The sequence below is a fragment of the Sorex fumeus genome, unplaced genomic scaffold (assembly GCF_029834395.1).
Source record: "Sorex fumeus unplaced genomic scaffold, SorFum_2.1 ptg000007l, whole genome shotgun sequence".
In the NCBI taxonomy this organism is placed as follows: Eukaryota; Metazoa; Chordata; class Mammalia; order Eulipotyphla; family Soricidae; genus Sorex; species Sorex fumeus.
Window position 1 is genome coordinate 30,453,038 of NW_026606064.1, and position 26,707 is coordinate 30,479,744.

At 34.0% G+C, this 26,707-nt stretch overlaps 1 protein-coding gene across 1 annotated transcript in view; it reads right to left on the bottom strand.

Annotated features, from left to right (window-relative positions):
* Window positions 1-26,707, bottom strand: part of LUZP2 (leucine zipper protein 2) — a 398,937-nt gene that overhangs the window by 13,104 nt on the left and 359,126 nt on the right. The window contains exons 8-9 of the mRNA XM_056106656.1: window positions 21,062-21,136; window positions 10,856-11,035 (exon numbers count right to left, since the gene is read on the bottom strand). Coding sequence (XP_055962631.1) covers window positions 10,856-11,035; window positions 21,062-21,136 — 255 coding nt within the window. The remainder of the gene's footprint in view (window positions 1-10,855; window positions 11,036-21,061; window positions 21,137-26,707) is intronic.

Below are 26,707 nucleotides of genomic sequence, written 5' to 3' on the forward strand. Positions count from 1 at the left end.
GTGTACATTTAGTAGTATAAAATACACATACTTCAAATTTAACTTTGTGTCACATATATGTGAGATTTACTGGCATATAATTAAGAAACTTCAATATAATTATTTAGAGGATATGTAGACATGTAAAACTATTTGGTCTTCTCCCAAGTTCTTACCTCACAGCTCCCAAAAGCATTAGTAATTACCTTTATGATGAAAGTGGTGGCAATGTCTCTTTACTGAAATAAATTTGGGTTTAGCTCCTAAATCTGGAGTCTAGTTGTCAGAGAAACTATCCTATGGATAGAGGAATGAAATTTCTTGTGTCACCATCTACCAAGGAGCAGAAATTAAGACTGTTGGTAAATTATGCATATGAAATGAAGGCTTCATTAAAAGCCCATAAAAAGGGACCTGAGAGACATCCCAATGTGAACATATAAGATTTGGGGAGAGAGTAGAGCATCTGGAGGGACAGTGTAGTTATCCCTTTTCCCCATATCTTAGCCTATGCATCTATTCCACCTCCAGGTTTCTTAAAATGCTTTCTGCAGCAAACTGATAGTGCAATATGCAAATAATTTTGCTAAATTATGTGAACTATTCTAGCAAGTTAATTAAACTAAGGAGGGTAGTCATGGGGAACTGATATATAAGAACTAAAAAGCACAGCTAATAACTAACTTCATAACTATCCACTAAAATCTGAGGAAATGGCCATGAGAACCACCAATTTGTAGCTGATTGACAACATACACAGATAAAAGTCTGGGCTTGAAACTGAATCTACAACAACTCAGTGTTTTAGCCTGGGAAGTTGACAGCTATGTACTGATAGAAAGTGTCAGAATTAAGTTATATTCTCAAACACCCTGATTTTGTAGACAATTTCTTATAGGTGTGGAAAAGATACAGTTTCATGAGGAAATGAGATCCAGAAATACCAACAAAACAAGTCACTAATATTTCCTGGGACTTTCCAATTAAGAATATACACATATCTATCATCATTGCAGTTATTTATAGTAGTTATCATCTAGAGGAAACCCAAAGCAGCTTAGAGGATAAGGAGCTGTGGTATTTATAAATCCAATACAATACTATTTATCTGTAAGAAAAGATAGTCTTGCTTCTTCCTGATACTTGGATGGAACTGAAGAGTGTTACGTTAAGCAAAATAAGTTACAGGAGTGACAGACATAGGATGGTATCACTCATAGGTACACTTAAAAAAATGAAAGAAAGAAAGGAAAAAGAAAAAAAGAAAAATAAGTAAGAGAATAGACATTGATTAATAAAAAATACTCTTGCACTCTGAGGACCCAAATAAGTCTACCTAAATTCAAAGGAGAAAAAAGAACAGCCCTGTGCACTATAGTGAAATATTAGCACTTAGGATGTGGATACGATGTGATAGTACCATACTCTAAAATGTGTATCTACATTATCATATACCAATATCATCTCAGTAAAAATATTAAAAGCTGTCAAAATAAAAAATAGGAGTGAAATAAAATTTAAAATTCTTCTATCACCAGGCCTTTGTGACAGTATAGTAGGTATGTCACTTGCTTTGCACATGGCTGATCTGAGTTTGTTCCCAGCATCCCTTATTATCTCCCTAGTCTGCCAGGGGGAATCCTTGAGTAAAGACCAAACAGTAAGTCCTGATCACAACCAGGTATGACCCCTGGTCAAAGACCAAACAGTAGGTCCTGATCACAACCAGGTATGACCTCCAAACCAAAACAAACAAAAGAACCATCCTAACATTAGACCAAAAATATAACCCAAACAAAATTCTTTAGAGATCATGTTTATATTTAATAAATGGTTTCATATTTATTTCTTCATTGAATCCTAATAGTGATTCTGGAAAATATTTTATAGCGTAATAAAATGTAAATATTTAATAAATGTTATAGATAACTAAATGGTTAATTTAATTAAGCACAGATATAATACTAGAAACACATACACATACTCACATACATAAACAGAAATCTCATTAAAAGAAATTAACTCCAGGCTATTCGAGAAATAGCTGCTAGAGGAAACTTAAGTTATTACTTCTTACTTCCCTTTATTCCTCCTAGCATATCTGTTCTTGATCTTAGCTATAAAATAAAATAATTTTGGAGCTTAAAATAATTCCCAGAGCTAATGTGAATTTAACTGAGTTGTTTCAGACTTGTGGGTTTTGACACTCAACTATGAGTGAATTTCCAATAATTAAAAAACGCAGTCCAAGCTGAGAAGATGATTCCAGGTGCACTGTTTGGAGAGTTCTTGAAAATTACTTTGCAACAGATTTTTGGCATAAAAGAGGGAAATAAAAATCTATCTTGCTTTAAGCCTCCGGGAAACAAGCAAAACGCTAGTTTTGCTTGAATGACTTAAAGATCCGGAATAAGGTCATTTGCCGGCTGCCCTAAATGAATGACTTTGGCATTTCTATCAAACTGAAAAGAAAATTAACAACTCATCGTAGTCCAATTAAGTAGATACCACAGTTCTGACCTTTACCAATGTAAACTGCTTCTAAATCCAAAGCAGTGAGTTTCTTGGAAAGGAAAACAAAAACAGGAGATGGTAATTGATTGCATGCAGATGAAAGAATTATATTTCTATAATAAAAGTTTACCATTTTATATGCACTGTTTAACTTATATCTTTCTCATTTCTGCTATACTTCCATGGACTCCAATCTTTATAAAATCCCTTTTTGAAACTATCCATTTATAAGTTATTTTACAGATAGTTACTGTTAAAATAGCTATACTGTTAAAATAGTTTTTTTAGTGTGAGAGGCTACAATATATACTAAATGCTGTTTACAAATTTTCTTCAGTTTCTGCAACTCTGTGAGCTTGATACCATGTTTCTATGTAGAATTTACATATGGAAGATATATTTAATGAAGTAATTTCATGCAAATTTAAAAATTAGAGTTTCAGAAAAAGAGATTTCTAGTTTGAATAATGACTCCTACCCCTAACTTTTTAAGAAGCAAATTTTCCTTATACTTAAGTTTAATCATACAATACCTCTCATAAGCTTTTATGAACAGTGCAGGTGATTGACTGGGCATTCTCCTTGTATCTAGAACATTATGACAGGAACCCTGAAAGCACAAAGCATGTCTTTGCCCTAATACTTCATTGTTTGTGTTTATTTGGGGGGTAACACTCACCTCTAGGATTCAATCTGGGCTCTGTGCTCAGGGTTCCCTCCCTAAGGAAAGTATATTTAAGAGGACCATATGTGGTGAGGAGGATGAAACCGAGCTCAGCTGTGCCCAATAAGGATTGTAAGGACCCTAAGTAAAATAAATAAACACCTGAATCCTGTCCCATATTTCTGGCCCTCTTTCTATCTAAAAGGTCTCTAGGTTGAAGTATGACTGGAGACTACTTACCCATACTATTTTGTGAGATATTAAAAATAGTATGAGACTAATATCCAAGGCCAGGCACCTTTCAGTATCTGTATTACAAATCATAATGTGTAAGTAGCCCTACTGAGTGACAGAGTAGGAAGCTACTCTGTTCTTGCAGAAAAAAGTGCTGAGAGAAGAAGAAGATTGGAAACTCATTAACTAATGGAGAGGAAACCTATGTACAACAATTTTTCTTATATATTTTAATCCTTCTCTAACCATTGATACTTATCTATAGCACAGTGGTAGGGCATTTGCCTTGCACGCAGCCAACGTGGCCGACCCGAGTTCAATTCGTCCACCCGTCTCAGAGAGCCTGGCAAGCTACCGAGAGTACCTCGCCCACACGACAAAGCCTGGCAAGCTACCCATGACGTATTCGATATGCCAAACACAGTAACAACAAAGTCTCCAATGGAGACGTTACTGGGCCCGCTCGAGCAAATCGATGATCAACAGGAGGGCCTTTACTTTACTTTACTCTAACCATTGAAGAGTAAATATCTTACTTCTTAAATTTCATTCCAAGCAGCCATAAACACCAATGATATTTCTGAGTATGTTTTTTGTAACTGTGTATATCACTGTTATTCAATTTATGACAAATGTAGAAATAAAAGACTTTTGTACAAATTTAAGTTGCAGCCAGTTGTAAAATGTGTCTGTGGATATATCCTATGGTGGGTATCTTACGAATTTATTCAGTTTTTTATTCCCACATTTATTATTTATTTTACTATTTCCACAGTAATATGTAAGGTAGAAATATAAACCATTGTGTTTCAGAATATGTCATTAATTAAGCACACATATAAATCATGTCACGGTCCTCCCGTTGTTCATCGATTTGCTCGAGCGGGCACAGTAACATTTCCATCATGAGACTTGTTATTACTGTGTTTGGCATATCGAATAGGTCACGGGTAGCTTGCCAGGCTCTTCCGTGGGTGCGCGTTACTCTCGGTAGCTTGCTGGGCTCTCCGAGAGGGGCGGAGGAATTGAAGTCGGGTCGGCCATGTTGGCCACTTGTAAGGCAAATGCCCTACCGCTGTGCTATCGCAGTAACCCGCCCGGCTTGCTCAGTCAGTAGAGCATGAGACACATATAAATATATGTATAAATATACATGTATATTTATAATTTTGGAAAAGGAGTTGGCAGGGCAGTCTTCCTACTGATGCTCAGGAGGCTGGAGACACCACAGATGATTCCTTAGCCAACCAGGGAAGCAGTTCAGTGTGATGTCCTGAGGATGAGATTCTGCTTTGGCCTTGTTATGCCAGGGATTGCCAGGATTAGCCTGGTGGTACATGACATCATCTAGGGCCTCGACAAGTGATATTACCGAACCTCTAGGGCTTGAAAAAGCATTTTCATAAAAAAATATAATGTGTATATTCTGAAGACATAGCATGCATTTAACTAGCACACAAATAGCAGAGGAGATCAATAACAGAATTCTTATCAGATATTATTTACACATTGTGTATGATGTCTAGTAGTCATATTGTAAATTGTAAACAAACATGAGGAAACTAATTTACAAAATTTTTGTCTTATATACTTTAATCCTTCTCTAACCATTGAAGAGCAAAGAGAGAGCTATTTTATCACTGTAGCACTGTCCTCCCCTTGTTCATCAATTTGCTGGAGCAGGCACCAGTAACATATCCATTGTGATACTTGTTGTTACTATGTTTGGTTTATTGACTACACCATGGAGAGCTTGCTAGGCTCGGCTATGCCGGTGGGATACTCTCAGTAGCTTGCTGTGCTCTCCAAGAGGGATGGAGGAATCAACCCTAGTCGGCTGCGTGCAAAGCAAATGCCCTACCCACTGTGCTAGCACTCCAGCTCATATCTAATTTGATTGACGAAAATACATTTAATTTTAATTACCCCCAATTAATATTTAATAATGACTGTTATAACAGTACCTATTCTGTAAAGTTATTAGTTTTTGCAAGCAGGCACAAGCTATTTCTTAGAGATCACTAACATACCATAACATGCATAGTCTCTCCTTTTTATAAAAGTCATATATATCTATGACTCAAATATCTAGTGAAGAATATTTTAGCAAAAAAAGGGATATACGTTTATCATAAACATTTTCTCTTTCAAACTATGCATAAAATAATACTCAAGGTATTCATTAGATTTAGTGTTCTTTGTTTTCCTTATCTTTTACTCTACTCTGGATCATGAGATGCAAAGGTTAATTTGATGTAGCTCCAGATTTTTGTTACTCATGGTGATCATATCCAATACTTTATCTTCCTATTCAATGTCCTTGACTTTGATTCAAATATTTAATCACCTATTATATGTAGTCAATAGACTGTTTGGAAACATGTTTAACACTTCTCCTGCTGGGGCAAAATAAAAAAACCTAAGCTACAATCCTCCTTAAAATTTTATTTTGGTTTCTCATCACAGTACTGAATATTAGCACTCAGTATATTCTTGATGGTCTTATTCATTCATTTTGCTAATCACATTTTTGTTGTTAGCACTGAGTCAATTATATCTACAACCCCATTTCATTTTTGCATCATTAATCAGATTCCATTATTATCCTCATGCAAAAACATGTATATATTGTTGTTAGAGTTTTTTGTTTTTATTCAAAATACAAAACATATATTATGTATCTTATCTTTTCTATTGACCACTCTGTAAAAGTGTTTCAACATAAAAAGTTATATCATAACAAAGCCATAACCTAGCAGAGCCATTATCTATGTACATTATCTATGTACATTATCTATGTACATTTTGCTGTAAGCATCTCATTTGCGTATATTTTAATCAAACTTGAGAGCTTGTTTGGAGGTTCTAGCAGGTTCTAGCAGGGGAGCGCTAGACCGAAGACGGGTCCGTCTCTATCGGGGAAGGCGGTCCTCTTCGACCGAGCGCGCAGCTTCGGGAGGGACGCACATGGAGCGGTGAGGGAGGAAGGGGACACCCGCCTAGCCAGCCAGATCAGCCGAATCAACCCTGGCGATCAATGGGGTGACAGATGTCGCAGCCAGATCGCCCTCACATCACAGCGGTAGGGCGTTTGTCTTGAATGCAGCCAACATGGCCTACCCGAGTTCAATTCCTCCGCCCCTCTCAGAGAGCCCGGCAAGCTACCGAGAGTATCTCGCCCGCACGGCAGAGCCTGGCAAGCTCCCTGTGACGTATTCGATATGCCAGACACAGTAACAACAATGTCTCCAATGGAGACGTTACTGGGCCCGCTCGAGCAAATCGATGATCAACGGGAGGGCCTTTACTTTACTTTATTTTACTTAATCAAACTATTTACATATTAAATTCTAGTAGAACAATAAAAGTCTGTATGAGAAATATTCCTTGCATTTTCCTTAATCTTTCTTTACAGAAAGTTAGAATCTGATCTACAAAGCATCTATTTATGATTTCCAATTTGGATCCATAAGTTGTAAACAAAGGAAAAATTAAAAACTAAGGGACACTGGAGAAGAGAAAAAGTTCAAAAGACTGAGATCAGCCTTACATTTAGGAACCTTCACTCAATACCTGATACCACAGAGTAGTCTGAGCACCACCAGAATGACTCCTGAGCACTAGTCATTTACAGACACATACCCCGCGCCCCCAAAAAATTATCAATTGAGTCTACACCATCCAAAATAATATTGAAGCCTTAACCACTAAGATAATGGTGTTAGGATATCAGATCCATTAAAAGTAATCAGACCTTGACTGAGTGTATAACCATCATAGAGAAAGTTCACAAAGTGATGATCTTCCTTCCATTTTATCTTCCTCCCTCATCCTTCCTTCCTTCCTTCCTTCCTTCCTTCCTTCCTTCCTTCCTTCCTTCCTTCCTTCCTCCCTCCCTCCCTCCCTCCCTCTCTTCCTTCCTTCCTTCCTTCCTTCCTTCCTTCCTTCCTTCCTTCCTTCCTTCCTTCCTTCTTCCCTTCCTTCCTTCTTCCTTCCTTCTTTTTTTCCTCCCTCCCTCCCTGGTTCTATCTACAGGATCCCCTATGTTCCCCCAAGCCTTGCCAGAAGTAATTCCTAAATGCAGAGTTAGGAGAAACTCCTGAACATTTTCATGTATGGCCCCCAAAACAAAACAATAACAAAAATAAACTAGCTAATACTCCCTTTAGAATATCAAACCTACAATGTTCTTAAAGTATGATCATGAGTCATGAAGAAACTAATACCAATCTATTAGATTACTGATTATAAAAATATAATTATTCCTGGGAGGATAAAGGAAAAAAGTCACAAAATCAGAAAAAAACAGGCATACAAACTAGAAAGAATGTAAGATAATAAAAGAGATATTAATCCTTATTAGGACTAATCAACCTAATCTTAAGGAAAAGAATCAAATGATTATGTAGCCAACATTTTCCAGAACTTAAAGATCAAATAAACAAAGGTGAGGCTGAGTTGTCCAAATAGACAGTCACTTTGTCAGTATTCTCCCATTACCATTGCAAAATTTATACAAATAACTTGGATTTATCACAAGGTCTTATCTGTCAATCCTGTCATTCAGGAAATCCTGTAATTCAGGAGTTCACCAGATAAGAATGGAAATGTACAGAGTTTCTTGCCATGGGAGAAAACCGCCACAGAACAACACGGTGAAGAATAGAATGGAACAGAAACCTGGGCAGGGGTGAGGGGTGAGGTGATGTGGAAGCTTAAATCCAAAAAGTCTTTCAAGTACTGGCTACTACCCTGAGAAGCAGGAGAGATGATTCACTTATCTCCCGGCTTCCCAACTCTACAATACTATTTTTATAATAGTTTGTAAAGAAAAGGTTACAAGCTTTATGCTTTGTTCAGAATCAACAGCAGGCATCCGATCCTTGGTCACTTACTCTTGAAGGGAAATCCCATTTTGATGTCTCTTATTTTTTATTAAAATATTATTTTATTAGGATACAGTGATTGACAAAGTTACTCATAGCTGTACTTAAAGCACACTCTATTTCAGCACCAATCTCACCACCATTGTCAACTTTCCTCCATCAAGTTCCCTCCCACCACTTCAAACCACCTTCAAACTACCTCTTTGACAGGTACTTTTTAAAGTTTGAAAGTTGTAATTTTTACCTCCAGTTTTCAGTGTTGCTACCTTCAGAGTTTGGATATATAGCTTGAACACCTCTACTCCTGTGCCCAAGGCCCGTGATCCCTGAGCCCATCTCTCTGCTTCTTCTTGCTAACCTACTCAGTTTCTTTCTCTCTGTCCTTATCTTTCCTATAATTTGAAATCAAGAATAATTGAATTATTCCCACAATTAAACCTTGAATTCCATCATTCAGTTATTTTATATACTGTAGATAAATTACATTATCATAGTTTTGTCAGGCAATTTGCTGAAATTTTGATGAAATTGGACTATATCATGTTAAGTGAAGTAAGACAGAAGAAGGAAGTACATTTTTATTCTTTGGATCGTATCCTGATGTCAATATTTCTAGGTGAGTTCCATGCATTTCTAACCAATGACAGTGAAAACAGAAAACAGTGCTATATTATTTTACCTAGCCAGGAAGACTCAGATCCTTCCAACCACAATTAATTGCCTCTTAGAAAGTGTTCCAAACACAGCCTATTAGCAAGAGGAGCCCATAACTGCTATTCTGTCATTTAGCACCATAAATAATGATACATGACTAAGGCCTTTGATGCCACTTTAGTCAACAGTGACACCCACACACTGACTCTCAATAGTCCACCAGGGACATTGTCAGGCTCTGGATATATTCAAAGCCTAATTACACTCAGTCCTTCTTGAAACTTGTGTTTAGTCTGCTCAGGACACTTCTGATCATGAATTCAAGTGCCCTAAATCTGAATGTGCATCCAAAAAAGTGACAAATTATAGTTTTCAATACTCTTGACCAGACTCTTAGAACCTGCCACTGCTTTGATTAGGTAAATTTGAAATCTTGTACTCCATGTCTTTAAACAGTCTTGTTTAAACTTGGCACAGAACCTATCACTGGGCAATTGCAACCAAGCACCATTAATAATTTCCTAGGCATACTTAATCTCCTACACAGCAATCCATGATTTTGAACATCTGGTGATAGCACAGACCCACTCATACTCAATTCTACATGCCCTCACCTGACTTCAGGCCAGAATGCTCATATCTGCTGAACTTTGACATGCAGTAGCTGACAAATACAATGGCAAATACACATTCTCCAGTAAAACCAAAGAATAACTTGGTACTAGAGCAGCTAGTTGGTATGCATGACTATGACCCCTGGTCAGAGCCCACTGAAATTTACGACCACAATCACTATCAGGAGACAGCAACTTGAGATCCTGCTGTGTTCGATCTTGGTGTTATGTCTCCTATGGACACCAGAGGCCAGGAATATCATGTGGCCAACCAGAACCATACCAATTCAGTTCCACAGTGCCTGTAATTTTCACTTGTGAAGACATAACTTCTCTTCATGTGGCCTTAACAGTAGAAGATTTATTTTGCTTGTTTTGATTCTCTATTCTAAATTCAGTATTTTTCTAAACTATAATTTATCCATACTTGGGAAGCACAGAAGTCAGCAAGAAAAAAATGCGATCTGTAGTGAATTCTCAGATATTTGCATCTGTATTTCTTATGTCTTTTTGAGTTCAAGCCCTAGAGACTTGCGCTCAAAGTGTGACTGGTATCTATTACACTCATTTTAACAGTATGGGTTCCAAAGACAAGTGATAATAGACCTATCCTACTCAAATATACTGCCAGACTCTAAATTTCTTTCTCGGATAATTACTATAGAATTTATTTAAATGTAGAATATTCAACTTGCAAGTTGTGATGATTGAAAGAAAAACAGCACTGAAAACCTATTCACCCTGTGTATAATACAAAATGGTAGAGGGAGGCAGGGAGAAGATTTGAAGAGAGAACTGCCTAAGTTCTCAAAACACACAGGGAAGCTTTAAAAATATTGATAACTGAAGCTAAATCATGAAGAATTTGACTTAATAGACCAAGAGTGAATCCCAAGTGCCAGAATTTTTTACAAATCTTCCAAGTGAATCTAATGTAATATGGAGATCTATGGTCTTATATTTTTAATGTGTCAACTTTTATAAGATACAGAAAATGTTCAAAAATTACACATAGAAAGTAATGCAAATTGTATTAAGTCAACTTAGTTGAATTATTATTATAGCAACACATATAATAATTTACAATTCCATTATAGTTCCTGAGTATCAGTTGTCTCTCTAAAAAATAAAAAAACTATCTTCCAACATTTTCAGGTGATGATGCAGATCTTTGAAAGTGGTTACATTCTTTTTTATACTTACTCATTTTTCAATAAATATGATACCCTACTTGGATCCAATCTGGTATATGATGACCTATGATGTATATTATTTAATTTTACTTTTCAAAGAGCAAGTAAAATACGTACAGGGATTTTTATCTGCGGCTGTGTCTGTTCCTGTGGGTTCACAGGGACAGTAGGTGCATTTGAAAGTGCCATCAGAGTTGGATTTATTTGAGGTATATTAACATCAGTAGGTGAATTGTGGTTAAAGACAGTTGACAGGCAGAGTCGAATAGTCTCTTTCATTGCTTTCATCTGTGACTCCTACAAAAAAAAAAGAAAAGAAAAAAATATTATGTGATTCTGGTCATCAACAATCTGATCCAGTTTCTCCTAGCTTTCTAGCCAATATTTACTTCTGTATGTCTCCAATACAATTTTCTTAAATATAAAGTCCATTGTGAGCAGCAATATAAAAGGATATCCCATGTCCTTTTAGTTGCTAATACATATTGTGTTATGCTTTAAACAATGAGTCCATAAAACTTATCTTACTTTAAAACATTGATTTCATAACTGACTTCTGACAAAGAAGTATATATCCAAATTCTATTTTCCCAAATTCAAATCACTGTAAAATTTAAAATGTTATTCCCAAATTATCATTTTTCTATTAGCATCAAACTCCATTATCACAAATGGCTTTCCCAGCAATATTGAGTACTTTTCTCACATTAGTTCTAGAGTACCTACAATCACTATTTACACAGTGTATAAATTAAATTAATAAAATAAACACTGTATTTTATTTAAAAAGTTCATTTATTCTGGGTCATGCCAAGTGGTACTTATTAATCTGATGTAATAGTAAAAGATAACAAAAACTTTATTACTTTGATATAGCATGTTGAATTATACAAAGGACTGTGACATCCAAGTAATATCTTTTGAGTTTCTGGAGCCACATCTGCTGATTCTTAGGGTATACTCCTGGTTCTGAGCTTGAGTTTCACTCCTATCTGGCCAAGGTGGTCATACTGGGTGCCAGTGATTGAGCCTGGGTCAGGCATGTGAAAACGGAATGTATGTGTGTGTGTACATATACATATATACATATATGTCAACCATTATTTTGAATCAAACATAGGAGTGCTAGAAGCATCAACACTTTGTGCCAAATACCCAACCCAAGAAGGTGATTTTGTGAGGGTGTGTGGGGGAGGGGGGCAAGGCTTGGCAGTTTTGTTGGTTCTCAGAGTAGTACGACTTGGAGGAACATGAGGTGCTGAAATGAACTGGGCAAACCTCATAGAGGTAAGTAAGTACCTTTATAATTTAGCAGTTTATGGTATTATTTTTACTATTTAGCTGTGAAGCAGTGAAAGTTCAATATTTTCAGATTGGTTATTTCTGGTTCATATCACTGTATAAACGGAATTGAAATACATGGATAACCATCTGTAAATTTCACTTAGTACCCTGCCCACACAACTAAAACAAAAGAGGTAAAGTAAAAGTAAAAGTGAAAAGTAATAAGATAAATTTCAGTACAAAAAATTTTCCAGCAGATTTCAAATAGTCATGTCACATAAATATCAATCTTGGAATGTGAATTCTGATCTTTAGGTCACAGGAGTTGAATAAACCAACCATTGGGACTAAAATTGAACATGTTGACTTTCATATAGTATAATCTATCCAGTGATCCTATAGATCAATGAAGTAGTAAATCTGTTATATCGAACTGATAAGAGAGGAAATCTATCAACAAACTTATTGTGCATTATAGTTTATGTCAGGAATGGATCTTTCTTTAGATTCTTCTTGTATTTCCTGTCTTTTATAAAACCTTTTTTGTTTTGAGACAGGGGAGGTAGAGTTGTGGGTCAGACCTTGGTGTATAAGTTATCACTACTGGTCCTGTGTTTGAGGATCACTCTTGGTAGGGCTAAATGCAGTACCAGTGGTATAACCCACATAGGTTGTATGCAAAGCAAGCATGCAAATCAGTATCTACTGTACTCTCTGACCTGAATGGTCAATTTGTTTAGAATAATTATTAAAACATATATCCTTCTTAATGCTCATCTCTGTTTTCTACTCATATGTCAATCCAGTTACATAGGTAATTATTTTGTTCTAACCTCCAAGCAGTGGTCAGGTGGTTGGGATAATCAGTGTAATGCACAGACAACTGGACCAGAGGGCTTACTTCAACAGTCAAAGGATTCAGTGTTGCTCTGGCCCTGCTAAACTGAGGAATATCAGAATCACACCAGAGTGCTGATGAGCCCATCAGAGCTACATCCTGTAGCACTGAAGGCTGTATGTAGCAATTGGATTGTATCAGTGTGTAGTTTATACAAGGTCTAAGCTTAACTTCTGTGCTGACCTTGTGACATCATTAATATGATGATATTTTAATGTTAGAATGTTTATTGACAGAATATCAGTTTAAGAAATAACTCTCTGCCAAGACAAGAAATAAGCATTGCCCATAAACAGGAGGAAAGAGATGGAAGTAAGTCAAATAAAAATATACTCAATATAGGTGCTTTGATTTACTTGTCTGAGCACCTGGTTTTGCTCTTTTCTGCCACATTATTTCCTATGACTGATCTTGTTTACTTCCTTTATATCATTCTATTTTTGAGGGCAAACAAATATTGTAGAAGGTAAGGTGCTTGCCTTGCACATGGATAATGGTTGACCCAAATTGGTTACCAGCATCCATATGATCCCCTGAGTCCTGCCACAAGTGATCTCTGAGCTCAGAGCCAGGAGCCAGAAGAAAATATTATCTACTATCAAAATATATAAATTGCAATATAAAATTATAACAGAATTTACCATAATAGATAAATTCACAAGTAATCATGAATGCCTTTTGGTATAGACTGTAAAAAAAGCATAAATATTCATTTATAATTTAAATCTGCACATGTAGGATCTGTAATTTTGTTTCAAACTGCATGTTGAGCACTTAATATAATTTTTGACCTTTAGGAAGTTCCCAATATAAAGAATTTTAAATACATAACAGAATTTTAAGGGAAAATGTTTTCTTTTTGCCTGATGAGGGAATTCATAGGCTATAACATTTTTAAGAAGTAGAAAAACAGGCCAGATTGATACTAGAGTGGGTAAGGTGCTTGTCTGCTTATCTTGTATGCTCCAAAGACAGGTTCACTTAACTCCACTGAAAAAAAAAAAACTAGATTCACTTTTCTACTGTTCCTTAAAATATTGTCAGATCTTTCCTTTTCCTTATCAAAAAGTGGGAAATTATGACAGTATTGCTGTATACAGAGTAAATTATTTCAGGTGGCACTGAGAAATGTGAATTTATTTTCAGTTTGAAACAGTCTAGTGAGACTATGGAAACAGAGTTAATGTGAGCGGGTATGGTGAGTCTTGGCCAGAACTCGAAGCTAATGTGGCTTTGAAATATAGATGTTCAATGTACAGTTTATATAGGATATAATGATGGTGATTGTAATAACTGTATTCATATCTCAGCTCCTTCTAACCCTGCCTATTTCTAAAAATTCAACCTATATATTTTTTAATTATATGATGACATAACAGATAAATTCTTGAATAATGATTAAACTTAGATGCTGAAAGTAAATTATGGACAGCATCAATGATCTCCAACATGGATTTTCTTAGTAAAGACTATTTTATAATGATACAATATAAATTATAGTTACATTTCATGTCATTTTCTCCGACCATTCTGATAAAATTGTCAATATAGACATCTCAGAAACATGGTTATAGCCAAAACATCCAACTATTCAACTTTTATAGAAATTTAAATCAAATTTATAATCTTCTATTTTAATATGTTTTTATCTTGAGGCTTTTGACTTAACAGCTTTCTTGTTTCACATCATAGGAATTGGCCTCCTGCATTATACTGTGCCAGACTCTATGATTATATAATAGGTTTTTCTTATCACAGACAACAAATTGCTTTCTAACTAAACAAACTAATTCTTCAAACTTTATGTATCCCTGTTATTATTGTTACTCATGATTGTCTTCAGCGAATTCTACAAATAGGATTCAGATGGTGGTATCACATCACAAATAACCACCTTTTTTTCATGTAAACTGTTATCTGCAGTCTATTCTCAAACTGCTGCTGATCAATTTCATGTTCATTGCAATAAGAACTCACCTAATCAAATTGGATGTATGCCATGTAAAGCATTCTTTACTCTAGATTGTATATTGTCCTAAGATCAGTGCTGCTCTTACTCCCTGTACAGATAATTTGCATTTCCCACTTGCTCAACACATAATAGTAATTTGCAGACATCATAAGAGCCTGTTTGTCACAACATCCTTTATTTGTAGCTCATCAAACATTCCAAGTGCATGCCTGTATTACTCATTACATTTGCTATTTCCTCTGCTTGTAAGGACATTTTCCCCAAATATCCATAGAGGAAAATTACACTTAAAACTTATTTCTCTGCTAAGCTAATATCTTATCTTCTTAGAATGATATTCCCTCATCACCCTTTTAAGAAATGTTCCTTTCTTCAGGTCTCATCATAATTTCTATCTAGAAAATTTCACATTTTCTCTATTCAACCCTCTTATGATTATAAAGTATCTTGTTGATAAGTTTAGTATTTATTTCAATTAGGACACTATTCTTGAGAGCTGATACCTTTTAGCAATCTCATGATTTCTTGTGTGTGTGTGTTTGTTTTATTTCTTTTTTAAAAAAATCATTTTTAGAAACTGTGGTAATTTACAATATTAATGTCAAAGTTAAATGTATAACAGATCCCAACCCCACATCCTCCCCTAGAGAGTCCATTTCCTTCTACCATTGTTTCTGTGCCCCACTCTACTTCATCCCATTTTTCCACCTTCACTCTACTGTAGGAAGCTTTTGCTGAAGACTAGTTCCCAGATTTTGTTGCAGATTGGACACTTGTTATAACCTCTTTTGTTGTTATGTTAAGCGGGTGCTCCACAGTGGGGCTGAGTGCCACATGAGGTTATGCAGAGCCATGGATCAAACCCTGAACCATTAGCAGGTTGGGCATGCTTTCCTGCCCTTTCAGCTATCTTCTGTCCCCTAATTAGTTTCACTATATCCCACATATGAGTGAGACTTCCCTGTGTCCGTCTCTTTCCTTTTGACTGACTTCACTCAAGACGATAATTTCAACTTTCCAGTTCAACAAATGTTAAATGAATACAGAGATATCTCACTCCAGAGAATATCAAATGGTCATTTTGCATGAGTAACTAATGAGCATTTATAATTTTATCTTGTATTTTCTATAATACTGTTGTAAACATCAACATACTAGTACTTATGCTGCATATAATATGTAACAATTATAAAATTATTGCTTATGTATACTCTAAGATGAGAGACTTAAAGGGCAATTGTTTGTTCATATAAGAATATTTCACAGAGAATGCATGATTTTTTTCACAACAGAAGGATTACCTTTTAAAACCAAGTGTGTTCCTCATTTATGATCAGACAGAAAATTGTGAGCAAATTTTTCATGTCTAAATTATTTTACATGAAGACACTGAGTCCTCAGAAAGATCTAGATACAACCTTAGCTGCTGGGTGGGGAAGACTGCAAGGTCTATGAATTCAAGGACTAAAACTTGCCAGGAAATAAACTCCATAGTCTTAAAAATTCTACATTGTTTTATTTCTGCTATAGGTCTCTTGCATGTAGGTTGATCAGTTAGGATGTGAGTAATTTATAAAGATCTTCATTTTTCTCTGCAATCAATAATAAGCTCCTCCTTCAAGCCAGATGCATGCTGATAAAAAGTTCATGCTTCTTAATATTTACTTCTGTACTGAATCTCCACACATTTCCTAATTTATGTCAGCTGTACTATAAAGGTAATTATACCTGGGTTTCTGATGAAATATTTTCAAAAACAATACAGGAACAAGAGAAAATGTTTTATTAAATAATAATTTTCTCAATATATATCCAAGACCAAAGGATATTTTTATAAATCAGAAGCTGAGATTAACTATAATTCATAAAATATGACCAAATGTGTAATTTATTTTCTAGAAAATGAGATTAATTTCTGGATCTTGTGTTTGTATGGTTGCTTATATTGGAATAGTTAACTGAGACTTCTTTTTATTAAATAATTCATGGAAAACAAGATGTATAAAGATCTTGTTTTTAAAATATTTATGAGGTATTTAAGGTTATCATAAACTCAGATATAATATTCTTTGGAGATAGATATTGGAATAGGGTAGAGTAAAATTTCTCATAAAAAGATGATAGAGCAAAGAGAAAAACAATTTTATCAAACTGTATTTTCTTTATCCCTTTTGAAGTGTGCTAGTATTTCTACATGACTTTATGGATATAGTTTATGAGTCTCATACATATATTACATAATATTTGTTGAAATGAACCTTCAGTAATAAGGACATGTTTTTATGGTTCATTTTAAACCAAGGGTGACAATATGCTGAATGTAAAAGGGTAAAATCAATATGAGAGGCAGTCTCTATATCCAATTCACTTATAATAACAATTACTGCCCTAAGTGTCCTAAGTAAATATTCTCCATAAACCAAGAATTTAGTATTTTTTTTTGCTTTTTGGGTCACACCTGGCAATGCACAGGGGTTACTCCTGGCTGTGCACTCAGGAGTTACTCCTGGCGGTGCTCAGGGGACCATATGGGATGCTGGGAATCGAACCCGGGTCGGCCGCATGCGAGGCAAATGCCCTACCTGCTGTGCTATTGCTCCAGCCCCAGAATTTTGTATTTTTGTAGATATAAATTTCCTAGTACCTTTAGGTGATAAGTGTGATTATAATTCCATAATAATAGAGCATAAAGAGTTTGAAGGATTGAAATATAATCATTCAGTGGTAAAGATACAATTTGAACATGGTCAGGAACATAGGATCATTCATCGATCACTGCTCAAAGAGTTTCTCACACTAAAAGAAGACTGTTGGTTTATATGGAACAAGTAAATAGTTGGGTGTATATTTTGAGAGAAGTAAAACAAAATGATTAAGAAAAGGGAAGCTAATAATCTATAATATCCTGGGTTCTGTAATATAAGTCTAGTTACATTAATTATATCCATTTCTGTAAGTCACAAAAAGTTAAAAATATAAATTTATTTTTTGTGCCTCTACTACTGACTAGCTCATCATGAAATTATTTTCTAGTTGTTGGTGTCTAAGAGAATTAGTGAGAGCTGTGGAACCTGAAACCACATATTAAACGTGTTTTCCACTTCCAGCAGCTCTTAGTACACCAAAGGTATTCCAAGTCTAGTTAGACATTGATCAATAAAATGATTTATATGAGGTCTAGTCAGGGAATACATGTACCATAAAAGAGAATATTTTAATAGCAAGAACTGCAAAAATGTAAACCTTTATATCAATAATAAAAGATAACTAAATATAAGTTCTAAACATTGTACAGTATAAATGAGTAATTTAATGTCTGCTCTAATACATTTCTCATATAAAATACAGTATAAAATAAGGAACATTACATTATATTCTCACATATGATGGCATCCCAAGTTCTTAGAAACTCTCAGTACCCTACCTCAAGCTTATGGCAGTTCTGCGGGTTTTGTGACAGACAAGTGTACTGCAGGGATTGGAACAGACATGTCAGGAAGGAAAAACAAAAAATGTGGCTTAGTTCAACTCTCCGATTAGATTTATGCTCCTCATCTGAATCTATAAATTCCATAAAGATATCTTTCTTTATAAAGAATAGCATTGTGTATCAGTACAAGGGTTTTGTTGATTTCCTTTTGTGTGACCAACTACAGTTCAATTTCTGACTGCTAAGAGTGACCCCTAACTGGGAGCCAAAGCGACCTGTGTACATCACTAGGTGTCACTCCTCTTACCCTTCCTTCAAAATACTGTGCAGAATGAATGCGTTGTAGTGAGAGATTTGAATAAATTGTTTTTTATAAAAGAAAATATGGGATTATTATTATTATTATTTAAAATATGGGATAGAGAGATAGTATAGCAGACAAGGTACTTGCCTTACAAGCTGCTGACCATGTTTCAATCCCTTGCAAACCAAGCTCCCCAGAAGAATCCCTGATTGCCTGGGGAGTGAGCCCTGAGTATGCTTGGTTTGGCTCCAGAAATATTTGGACTTACCTTTAGCAAATATTATATTAATCTTTAGATATATTAATACAAAAGGAGTTAAGTGATTAAAATACCTAATCACTCTAAAGTCATATTTTCCCAGTGTTCTAAACTTTAAGAAGGAATATCACTGGAATTTATATGGCATTATTTTTTATATATGGCATTATTAATTCCTCTACTCAAGCACTTTATAGACATTATGAGTAAAAAGTAAGTCATATAAAAATTAAATATATTTTTTATCATATCAAGGTGAAAAAATTCCTGAGATGAGAACAAATCCCTGAGTTTAGTTTTAGCCAGATTCTTTATAGCTTCTACATAATAAGGAAAACATAGGCTCAAAAAAATTCAAAATAAAAACAAAAAATGTTTTATCTCCTCTATTATATATAAAAATACATTTGTACAAAAATGGTGACTAGGAGTAAAATTTTTACTAAATCACTAAACATGCTTTCAATATTATCATAAAAGCAGTCTATGAATGCAATTTTCTTCTTTACTTGTGTTCTAAGTAAAAAATTTTGTATTGGAATAGGTACATTATTTTTCCAAAATCTAAAGCTTGGTATAGGTATTATATATTAATATTAACTTTATTTACTCATCTTCATTACTATTATATACAATTATTCAGTTACCACTGAGCACATATTTAAAATACTGATTACATTGTAAATGTAAGTATTGTTTTAGCCTAGAAAAATCATTTAATTTTCAATAAATTTTACCTTTGAAATTTTACCTATTGAAATTCCCTTTTATATAATTTGTCATTTGTTTACTGCAATAACTATTAAATATACTTACGTTTGTCTGCCTATTCTGTCCATTTATCAAATTGTTTTAGTTTCCCACATATATGTGAATGTTTTTATTTGTCAAAATATGTGTATAAATAAACTATGCTACCTAAGTAAAATCCTATTACACAGAATTTTCTCTTTTTATAATTTTTCACTTTTCGGGTCACACCTGGCGATGCGTTGGGGTTACTCCTGACTCATGTACTCAGGAGTTACTCCTGGCGTGCTCGGAGGACCATATGGGATGCTTGGAATCGAACCTGGGTAGGCTGTGTGCAAGGCAAATACCCTACCCACTCTGGCCCCTTCCTTTTCATTTTTAGGTAGGATAAAGACTGATAAATCCAATCTAATCAAACAATTTATTTTAAGGCTAACTAAGATTAAGGCTAACTAAGAAATATCAAATACTCAACAAATAAGTGCAATTTACAAACATTTATTTTAAAAATCACTTTATCCTTATTTTTGAATGTATTAAGTAAAGAAGATATTTATTTTACACTATTTTATGAAGGTACTTTTTATTTAAAAATTAAAGTAAAAAGCAGTAAGACATTTTGCTAAAAAAGATATTACTCTAACAGTATTCTAAACATATGGTCAATTCCCTCCTCAATATTTCCATATACTAATGTCTCATCTTTATGAATGTCCAAATAAAGTTCAATGAAAAGCAAAGATGTATATCACATGGCAGTGTTATTGATTTTTACACAAGATTATATTAAAATTTAGAGATTAAAATGAAATATTTAGAGATTAAAAATTAAATAAGTCATATTAAAGGTAATGAATATAAGGTCTTAAAATTAGTGGTAGCAGTTTTTACAAATATATAAAATCTATGGTTTTTATGACATGTGAATTGCTTAAAATATGATAAAAGCTTTTATTTATTTTTTTAATATCTGGCACCATTCTTCTATAATTTTCATACGAAGAATTAAGAGAATTTCACCTCTTTCTTTTCCACTATCATAAGAACTCTGATTTAAGTTTTCCGAATTGAAAAGTATCAAAAACTAATATTTTTTCATAACTTCTCCATTCAGATTTACTGCATGCCATTTTACTGGTGCTTTAAAGTAAGTTTATTCCTGGTGTTAAGCGAATAAATGTACCAGGACTGTAAAGAATGAAGCCATGAACCCACAGAATCTGAATCTAGAGAAAATTTATTGTATCATCAAAAAAACAATAAAGAATTTGATTGCCAAGAGAACATGGCACTTAAGAATTCTACAACCAACTCATATGCACAGGATCTAGATTTGCATTAATAAATCTGGGCAAGGAATCAGGAAAACCCCCTAGATTTGCATGCTAAATTAAAGATATGATGGTTAACATCTATAACTTACCCTGTCAAGAGCTGCTTTTTCTAATTCATTTCTGGCTACAACTAATTTCTGTTCCAGTTCAGTAAGCAGTTGGGCCTGTGAAATAAAACCGAGCATTTAATTAAATTCTATAATTTTCATTTTTACCAAAGAATTGTTCATTCATTGACAAATATATTTTTCATTATCTTATGAGATTAACTTAGAAGCCAGGTTAAAAACACATATTGCATGGTCAGTTATTTAGGCGAGATGAATATGATCAATAAAAAAATACACACATATATTACACACATATTTTATACATTATATTATACTATATTTTATATGTCTGGAGTGATAGCACAGCGGGTAAGGCATTTGCCTTGCAAGCGTTTGATACGGCTGACCTGGGTGACCCGGGTTCATTCTTCTGCCCCTCTGGAAGAGCCCAGCAAGCTGCCGAGAGTATCTTTCCCGCACGGCAAAGCCTGGCAAGCTAGCCGTGAGGGCTTTGATAAGCCAAACATAGTAACAAGTTTCACAATGGAGATGTTACTGGGCCCGCTCAAGCAAATTGATAAAAAACAGGAGGACAGGGACAGGGATATTATATATGTACATGTGTGTATATATGTATATATATATATGATGTTCTAATGAAGCTATTTCTGTTTCCAAATATCTAACACACGTACTAGAAAATGCCTGTTACCTAAATACATCAGTTTACATTTTCCGTTTTTTTTTTCTTGAAAATTTATACTATTTAGTTCTAAATCCAAATAAATATATTTGGAGATAAGTTTTTTTAGGAATGTAATGAAGCCTATGAGGCCACAAAAAAAAAAGGGATCTAATACCATAGGACTATTTTTTTTTATATAAAGAGAAAGAGACATTAGAATTTTCTCTCTGGCAAGCTCACACAGCCTAAGCATTAGGTGAGAACATAGTGAAAATATTCTCACTATAATTCAAGAAAATCCTCAAGACTTCTAGCCTCTAGAACTGAGAAAGTATATTTTTGTTGTTTGGATTATCTAGTCTATGGTGTTTTGTTATGAAAACTCAAGAGGTTTAAGAAATTGATCTACTAATAGCCATTCTTTTCACTATTGAGTTTTAAAATTATGCTTCACTTTAGTTCACAAAATCTCTAAAATTGCTAATATTATGAATGAGCTACAAAAGCAAATAGTAATGGCCAGAGATAAGAAATAATATGTTTGAAAATGATGGGAATGTTGTCCACTTCATTCTCTATGGATAAGAGAGTAAATATCCCAGACTCTTTATAAACTCAGTGATTCGACTTCTTGGACTCATCCCAAACACAAAAACTGTTGTCAAAAAAGATAATTTATTTTGCTACAAAACTATAGTTTTGCTACAAACTATAGTCATGTAGCACTTAATACAATAGCCAAATAGTATATGATTATATTATAATTAGAACTATTGTTAAATTCTGTCACTGTCGGTGTCCTCCCATTATTCATCAATTTGCTCGAGTGGGCCCAGTAACGTCTCCATTGGAAACTTTGTTGTTACTGTGTTTGGCATATCGAATACATCACAGGTAGCTTGCCAGGCTCTGCCTTGTGGGCAAGATACTCTTGGTAGCTTGCCAGGTTCTCCCAGAGGGCGGAGGAATCGAACTCAGGTCGGCCATGTTGGCTGCGTGCAAGGCAAACGCCCTACCGCTGTGCTATCGCTCCAGCCCGTTGTTAAAGTAAGAGGTGATTAAAAATTAATTTTGGTAACACGAAGAGGCAGTATTACTAAGCAAAGCTTTAAATGCAGTCATTATCTTTGATCCCAAAAGAAAGGACAATTGATATGAAATTATAATATTAGTAAAAAAATTATAGGTAGCATAATAGAACTACTTATATTTTTGTAACATCTATGATTCTCAGATTGAAACAATGTGCATGGAATATTTGAGAGTATGAAGACAATCAAAATATGAACAGATCAATAAAACAATGAAATAATCAAAAGGTATATTTATTGTATATACATGATGATTATGAGAATTCATAATTCTAACATCACTTATTTGATTCCAGATAATGAAGTATAATGAAATATAAAAATATATAATTATTTCTAAGCTCTAAAGAAATAGAACAGTAGGTTCGGCTCTTTCCTTGGACTGGCTGACCTGGGTTTGATACCCAGTGATCCATAGACCCCTACAAACATTGCCAGAAGTTATCCATAAACTTAAAGCCAGAAGCAAATACTGAGTATAGCCAGATAGGGTCCCAAACCAAAAACAAATTAAAAAGTGTGATTATTTCCAAATTTGAAAATATTAGTGCTTTGCACACAAACACTAGGACAAGAAATGATGGTGGCAACATTTCAGTGGTGAAAGGTTGAAAATCTAATCTAACTTGTATTTAATTTTTTCTATAGTTTAGTAGCATAGTTGCAATAGCACTGATGCTTATTATATTGATGTATGAAATTACTATATCCCATTGAGACCAAAATAGTACTATCAATCAGGATCCTTCTAGCTCACCTTTTCATTCCCTATCTTTGCCCCACTTGTTAATAATCTTATTTTGTAATGCAAGGCAAGTTGTTTTTCACATTTGATCCCATTTTCTTTAGTATCTCTCTACATAAAACTGATTTAAGACATATTTATACCTTTATATTATCTCTGTCTATACATATTAAGCACTGATCTCTGCACTAGAGGATGTAATAATGAAGAAAAAATACAATTTTCAAACAGAGAAAGACAAAGTATAAATATTTACTTTGGATACGTTGATATGGATAAATTTTATTTATCCATATAGTAATGAATATTTCATTATACACTTAATATACACTTAATCATGAAGTTTTGCAGAACTTTCCATCAAGAGAAAAATCTTAGTCAGTGGACATGAAAACGATTTATGGAACTGTGAGTTCTTTCTTTTAGTCTTCCCTTACCATCATGATAAAGGCATGACTGACTGAGCTAACAATATAGCAGAGCATTCCCCTGTTCAGGTCAGACTTTATCTGTTTCTGTATATCCAGGTCTTTGAATCTGCAGAACCATACATTTACCCGGCCAAGATCACAGCTGATCATACCAGATATTCTAGTAACATATTACAATGATTGTTGTTTTGGTATTGGATTTGAATTACTTATTTTACAATAGAAAATAATTTGCATAGATACTCATTATCAAAGAAGATCTTCTGCTCTAGTGAATCTTGGCAGAGATATAAATAATAAACAAAACTCAAATTTAGAGTATAAGATCCTGACATGGTAAGTTTTTCATGATATTTTCATAAAAATAAAACCACTCTGCTTGAGCATATTGAGAAAGGGAGGTAAGTGGTGAGAAAGTAAAATAAGATGTCTTGCATCAGCTGACCTGGGTTTCAGTTCTGGCACCCCATATGGTCCCACAAGTACCACCAGCAGTAATAGTTGAACACAAGTCCAAGAGTAAACCTTGAGCACTGCCAGGTGTGACCCCCAAACAATCAAAAATAAGAAAGGCACAAATAATATATGCAAAACTAAAGATACTATTTTAAATATTATTAAATGGGGGTGAGAACTTTTTAAGTAAGTGTGAGTCCTTATGTCCCCCACTATAAAGGAGAAAACGCCATATTCCATACACATATAGAACCACTTATTCACAATTTTTTTTACCCCGCTCCCCCCTACCCTTCCCCCTTATTCACAATTTTACTTAAGATAGAGAGACTGAAGAGTAGAGATGGTAGGGGATGAAATAAAGAGTGAAATGACTGAATTTAAAAGATTAATCCTTATGTCTTAGATTCTAATATCTTGGGCAAAATATCTAACTGACAGCCTCATTTTCTTCTCCTATAAAAGATAAACAAAATGATTGACCTACCTCTTAGAAATATAAAGATTAAACTAATAAATCTATAGAGTATTTGCAAAAGTATTTACCAACGGTGATATTTTAAGTCAATGAAGTTGAAATAAAAATTCAAACTTCTGTGATATAAAAGGATACCGTTACTTAAAAACATTCTAGTGAGAAGTCACAATAATCTTTAATTTGCATTAAATTGTGGGAAATAGAAAGTAATTTATATTAATATGTGTCATATAGATATACTATGAAAACATGTGGTAGAAATTATGGGAGGATAAGAAAAACATGAGATTAATTACTAATGTAAAAATTAGATAATAGGTGAAATAACCAAACAAAGACATTTTTCTGAGTGACCTTAGAAGTCAAAGTAAGTATCATCAAGTAACACTGAAAAGCCCTAACATTTACTTTTCCGGTTAGTACATTTTCCCTGGAGTTTTATAACATGTTTAGAAGCAAGAGTCCATGCCATTACTCTTAATTTTCTCGTTTAAAAAATAGAACTTCAGAGTTCCAAGTTTTTTATAGATCATGAAACACTGGAGCTTGGTTTTACTTCACATCTAATAACTCTAAATCTATTGATTCAAGAGCTACTTTTTGCCGATTTTCTGAAAAAGCTGACTTGAACTGAGTTAAATTACAAAGACTGGCTTTAGTGCTATATTTAATGAAAATGTCCTTTTCATTTCTTCTAAGACATACCAAGGTATATGCATAGTATATAAAGAAAGAATTGTAATGTTAGAACAACTTTACCAGAAACTTTAAAAAATAATTTAATAAAATTTTAGAAAGTAGTCCAACTTATCAGGTTCAAATAAACAATCATAGTTTGGATTCCTGGCTCTATATTTAGAACTGAGAAAATTGATATTAACTCTTCCCTACACTCATTTTTCCTATGTTCATTTATATACTAGTTTATATAATATATATAAATATACATGTAGTTAAGTATGTGTATTTTTATGCATCTGTTTAAATATAACATATTCTAGAAAGAGTTTCAAACAATTTTTACAAACTAATATTTAAATGTTGAACCTAAAATACCTAGACTGATAGAAAACATTTCTTGAAAATGCTATGAGAAAGCAGATTAGGAGACAGTGACAGAAGAAGGAGGAACTGATAATAAGACATAACATTTTATTTGTTTACCGTTGCTAGAATTTAAGGATATTGAAATATTAAAAAACTTTAAGCAATCACATATAAAATTATTCTTATTAAAGGTAGCTTATATATAACAAAGATAAATACATTTAACTTCACCTTCTCCCAGGCAATAATAAGAACATAAAAGATCTCATTAAAGATCACTTCTAAAATAGCAGAAACAGAGAAATTATACCTCTTGACAGTAAGCAGGTATTATATTTAATGTAAAGTGATAGCAAAGATAACTTATAATTCAACACAGAAAATTATTTTATTTTATGAGTCAAATAAATAAAATCCAAACTCATTGTGTCTTTGAGCAGTATAACACCTAATGAAAATTTATATTTATTTTTGACTGTGTAATTTTACAAAAGTACAATAAGATGGACATTGGACTTTCCTCTAGACATTCCACAGTGCTTGTTTCTCTCTCTCTCTTTCTCTCTCTCTCTCTCTCTCTCTCTCTCTCTCTCTGTTTCTCCTAGAAGACTAAATCAATAAAGTGATAAAGTGATCATAAACAATTCAGGTGCCAAGACTACAACTTTATGTTGTCATCAAGGAATCATTCACAATCAATAAAACCTTACACTTCAAGTCCTACCAAGGTCACGAGTTGCCCCCAACAAGTG